At 38.6% G+C, this 5563-nt stretch overlaps 1 protein-coding gene across 1 annotated transcript; it reads left to right on the top strand.

Moving 5' to 3' along the window:
- The first annotated feature begins 3045 nt into the window (after nt 1-3045).
- LOC140502575 (large ribosomal subunit protein uL23-like) lies at nt 3046-3534 on the top strand. Its single transcript, XM_072606629.1, has 2 exons — nt 3046-3141; nt 3250-3534. Exons 1-2 carry the CDS (start codon nt 3046-3048, stop codon nt 3532-3534), a joined length of 381 nt encoding a protein of 126 aa, XP_072462730.1.
- The last annotated feature ends 2029 nt before the right edge of the window (nt 3535-5563 follow it).

Here is a 5563-nt window from a genome sequence, read left to right on the forward strand (position 1 = left end):
GGACTTTTTCCCAAGACTTCAATATGGGGTGGGAAACATGCACTTCTTCCACACTGTGTTGCTCCTTTCAAGGGAGGGTAGAGGATCAAGAATCTAGGCTGTTATGGATCAGTCCTGGATAAGGAGTATAAAGGAATTAAATACTTTAGAGAGATAATGCTCTTTCAGGCCAAGTTCAGGCTCAGGAAAAATAGTAATAAGGCTGTTTAGCAGAAAGGAGACAGTTGATGATCAAGCTACATCCCCCAGGACCATGTTCTACCCAAAAACAGATGGCCCTTTAGGGACCTCATAGCACAGTCTAGTCTGAGAGAAGGCAACAATTGCTGGGCACCCCAGGGATAAGTAGCTGTTTATGAAGTAGAGCTCACAAACAAGATTCGTTGAAAGAGTGGAGATAATTTAGAAGCCTATTTTGAAGAGGTTGTGTGGTATGGTAAGAAGACTGACTCTGGAATGAAAATTCCTGGTTTCAAATTTTCCCTCTGACATTTGCTACATGTATGACTGGGCATGTCTTTGATCTCCATGAATGTTACTTTCCTTATCTATAGAATGAGAGGGTAGAATTAGATGACCTCTGAGAGTCCACCCAACTTGAATTCTATGATCTTATGACAAAGGCCAAGGGTTCAGGAAGAAAAAGGGATTTATTTGATACAGGAGACTCTTCAGGGCCTTCTGTATAGCTTTTGTCTTGACCAAGAGGCAATGTTCCATGGTCGTTGGCCTTCTCAGAGCAGGAGGTGGGCTGTTTCAAGGATGGAGCCCCACTCCTCTGCATGATTCAACCCACTGAGAGGAACAGAATAGATATTAATTACTCACAGGACAATTATTGGGCTGCAAAGTTTTTGTGACAGCTCTGCAACTGATTTCATCCATATAAAGGAAGCTGGCATCAAAAGACAACATAACTAGTAGCAAGTACAAGGGATAATGGTGACCTTTTCTAGATTAAAGCACACAGTCTTCAGTTCTTTTATCAGTTAGCAAATTGCTAAGTCTAAGGGTATGTGAACTCACTACCATTTTTTATATTATTCTACCTAATTATTTTTTGAATTGTGGGGGGTAGGGGGGTTTTTCTGTTTGTCTTTATGGTTTCCTTCTACATTTTCTAATTTTTTTCTTTTTTAATTAATTTATTTGTTTTCAGTTTTCAACAATCACTTCCATAAGTTTTAAATTTTCTCCCTTCCCCCCCCGAGATGGCATGTAATCTTATGTGGGTTCTATACATAAATTCTTGTTCAACACATTTTCACATTAGTCATGTTGCGCAGAAGAATTAAAATGCATGGGAGAAACCATGAGAAAAACCAAAACAAAACATAACACAAAAGAAAATAGTCTGCTTCATTCTGCCTTCTGATTTCATAGTTCTTTCTCTGGATGTGGATGGCATTTTGCCTTAAGAGTCTTTTAGGAATGTTTTAGGTCCTTGCATTGCAGTGAAGGGCTAAGTCTGTCAGAAACAGTCCTCACACACTGTGGTTGTTATTATGTATAATGTTCTCCTGACGCTTCTCACTTCACTCGGCATCAGTTCATATAAGTCTTTCCAGGTTTTTCTGAAGTCCGACTGTTCATCATTTCTTATAGCACAATAGTATTCCATTACATCCATTTACCACAGTTTGTTCAGTCATTCCCCAAATGATATGCATTCTCTCAATTTCCAGTTATGATAAGTTTTTGTTTGAGAGAAAATATACATTGTAGAACAATAATAAAGCTATTTTAAATTGAAGTAATTTTTCAACCACATGGGCACCATTTAGTACACCCAAGAGGGACTTAATAATGGTGGGCTACCATTCAACCTGCATGGGCATCTAAGTGGCAAAGTGGAAAGAACTCTGGTGCTAAAATCAGAAGGACCTGAGATCCAATTCAGACTCAGATGCTTACTAGCTGTGTGTCTTGGGCAAGCCATTTAGCCCAGTTTCTTCATGTGTAAAATGAGCTGAGAGAAGGAAATGGTAAACTACTCCAGTAACTCTTCCAAGAAAACTCCAAATGGGGTCAGGAAGAGTCAGAAACAACTGAAAAATGACTAAACTACAACCTTCAACCTGTGTAACCAGCATTCAACTTATAGCTTAAGTCCTAGGGAAAATCAGTCCATTTTATGAGTCCAGGTAATTCTTTTCTCCTATTCCAATTCACCATTGTTTTTCCTAAACTTATACTCAAATCTTTTTATGATCATTTTCTTGAACTGTTGATTTTAATTATTTTTTTCTAAGTCAGGTTTACAAATGGTCTCAAAAAATCATTAAAAAAAAAAAAATCCCATTGATGCCTCTTGGAACAGCTAGGTGGTGCAATGGATAGCCTGCTGGGCCTGGAGTCTGGAGACTCATATTCCTAAATTCAAATCTGGTCTCAGAGACTTGTTAGATATCTGACCCTGAGCAAGTCACTTAACCCTGTTTAACCTCAATTTCCTCATCTGTAAAATGTACTGCAGAATAAACAAAACTAATGCAACCACGATTAGATGGGAAGCAAAAATCTGGGAATTTTTACAACTAGTATCTCTCAGAAAGGTCCCATTTCTAAAATATATAAAGAACTGAGTCAAATTTATAAGAATATAAGTCATTCCCCAATTGATAAATGGTTAAAGGATATAAACAGGCAGCATCCAGATGAAGAAATTAAAACTATCTATAGTTATATGAAAATGCTCTAAATCACTGTTGATTAGAGAAATGCATATTAAACAACTCTGAGGTGCAACCTCATACCTATCAGATTGACTAATATCACAGAAAAGGAAAATGATTAATGTTGGAGAAGATATGAAAAAATTGGAATCCTGATGCATTGTTGGTAGAGTTGTAAGTCCAACCATTCTGGAGAGCAATTTGGAACTACGTCCAAAAGGCTATAAAATTATGCATGCCCTTTGATCCAGAAATACCACTATTAGGGTTGAATATCAAAGAGATCATCAAAAAGGGAAAAGGAGTCATAAGTACGAAAATATTTAATAGCAGCTCTTTTTGTGGTGGCCAAGAATTGAAAACTGAGGGGATGGACCCTTTCCTCCAAGATGGTGCCAAAGGTGAAGAAGAAAGCCATTGTCCCCCCAAGACAGAAGCCAAGTCCAAGGCCTTGAAGACCAAGAAGGTAGTGTTGAAGGATGTCCGTAGCCACAAAAAGAAGAAGATCCGAACATCCCCCACCTTCCAGTGACCCGAGACACTAAGACTAAGAAGGCAGCCCAAATACCCTCAGCAAAGTGACCCCTGGAGAAACAAGCTTGATCACTATGCCATCATTAAGTTTCCCTTGACCACTGAGTCTGCTGTGAAGAAGACTGAGGACAACAACACCCTAGTTTGCATTGTGGATGTCAAGGCCAACAAGCATCACATCAAGCAGGCAGTAAAGAAGTCATATGACATCGATGTGGCCAAGGTCAACACACTGACCTGGCCTGATGGAGAGAAGAAAGCTTATGTCCGGCTTTCTCCAGACTATGATGTTTTGGATGTTGCCAACAAAATTGGAATCATCTAAACTGTGTCCAGCTGTCTCACTGTACCTACAATAAAAAGTTTTCCTTGAAAAAAAAGTAAAGAAAATTGAGGGGATGTTCATCAATTAGGGAATGGCTGAAGAATATGAATGGTGGTATATGAATGCAATTGAATACTATTGTTCTATAAGAAATGATGAGCAGGTAGATTTCAGAAAAGTCTGGAACGACCTCAACTGATACTAAGTGAAGTGAGCAGAATAAGGAGAACACTGTACACAGTAACACTAGCATTGTGCGAAGATCAACTTTGATAGACTTAGCTCTTTGCAGCAATTCATTGATCTTAGACAATTCCAAAAGATTCATGGTGGAAAATGTTATCCACATTAAGAGAAAGAGCTTTGGAGTCTGAATGCAGATCAAAGCATGCTATTTTCCCTTTTTTTGTTGCTATTTTTTCTTTCTCGTGGTTTTTCCCTGTTCTGATTCTTTCACAATATGACTAATGTGGAAATAGGCTTAATATGATTGAACATTTATAACCTATATCAGATTATTTTTCATCTTAGGGCAGGGGAGAGGAAAAGAAGGGAGGTTAAAAATAATTGGAATTTAAAATTTTATAAAAGTGAATGTTGAAAACTATCTTAACAGGTAATTGGAAAAAATAAAATACTATTAAGTAGAAAAAAATGTGCGGCAGAACAAAATGGCAAACCCCTCTAGTATCTCTGCCAAGAAAACTCCAAATGGGATCATGAAGTTGGTCATAGCTGAAAATGAAAAAACAATAACAATGGCACACATAACAAGAGAGAATATTCGTCTCTGGACTTTGTAATACTATGATGGATATAAAGTTACTAGCAGAAATCAATGCCCATTTCAGATTTTTAAACTCTTCATAGAAGGTCCTAGGTCTATTATATGAATATATGTTATTGTGAATGTACTTTTTTATCTTCATTTCATAATAAGTCATCCTGGGCCATTGCTGAAGTCATCTTCACTTATGTCTTTGATTCTGATGACTAAAGGAGAGAATGAGTCTGATGACCTCATAGCTCTGCCTCACTTAAATCCAATTCACTTTCAAATCAAGACATCACCCTCCTAATGTCATTGGTCCTCTTGGAGAATGAAGGATGAATAACAAACAAATTGGAGTCATAACTAGTATAAGGTTGAATGGGGCTTTGTCCCAGGTTGCCAGCATCAAAGAGGGTACATTTTCCCCTCATGTGAATCACAATTTCAGTGTCTTGTCCCACTATCTCCACTTTCCTACACAGTTTTGGAGGAATAACCACTCATGAATCAGTCAGTAAACAATTAGTGTCCAGTATGGGTCAGACACCGTACTAAGTGTTGGAAATAACAAAGACAAAAATATTCTTGTTCTCAAACAGCTTGAATACCTTTGGAGAAACAATATGCAAACAAATTTCCTACAGGATCAGAAAAGTCTTATTAAAGATGGGATTTTATCTGGGACTTTAAGGAAGTCATGGAAGCCAGGAGGCAGAAATGAGGGAGAGAATTACAGAAATAGGGGACAACCAGTGAAAATGTAGGTTCAATTGGGCTGTTGTCCTTTCTTCTACTGGGCCTTAACCCTGTTGTCTCCAGGTCAGGTTGTCTTCTGTGCCATTACATTCAAACCAGGGGGCAGCTAGGTGGTGCTGTGGATAGAGAGCAAGTGCAGGAGTCAGGAGGACCTGAGTTCAAGTCTCACCTCAGACACTTGACACTCACTAGCTGTGTGACCTTGGGCAAGTCACTTAACCCCACTTGCCTCATCCTGGGTAATCTCCAGTCATCCTGATGAATATCTGGTCACTGGATTCAGATGACTCTGGAGGAGAAGTGAGACTGGTGACCTGCACAGCCTTCCCTCATTCAAAGCAAAGTCAAGTGCAAGTCATGTCATTACTTCTCTGATGGCATGGTCCTCTTCGGCAATGAAGGGCGAACACACACGCACATTCAAATCAAATTTTCATCCCAGATGAAGTCATTGCCTGTTAGATCTATTTTAAAAAAAGATTATATAATTTAAAACCCTTG

Source organism: Notamacropus eugenii, chromosome 4 (genome assembly GCF_028372415.1).
Source record: "Notamacropus eugenii isolate mMacEug1 chromosome 4, mMacEug1.pri_v2, whole genome shotgun sequence".
NCBI classification, from domain to species: domain Eukaryota; kingdom Metazoa; phylum Chordata; class Mammalia; order Diprotodontia; family Macropodidae; genus Notamacropus; species Notamacropus eugenii.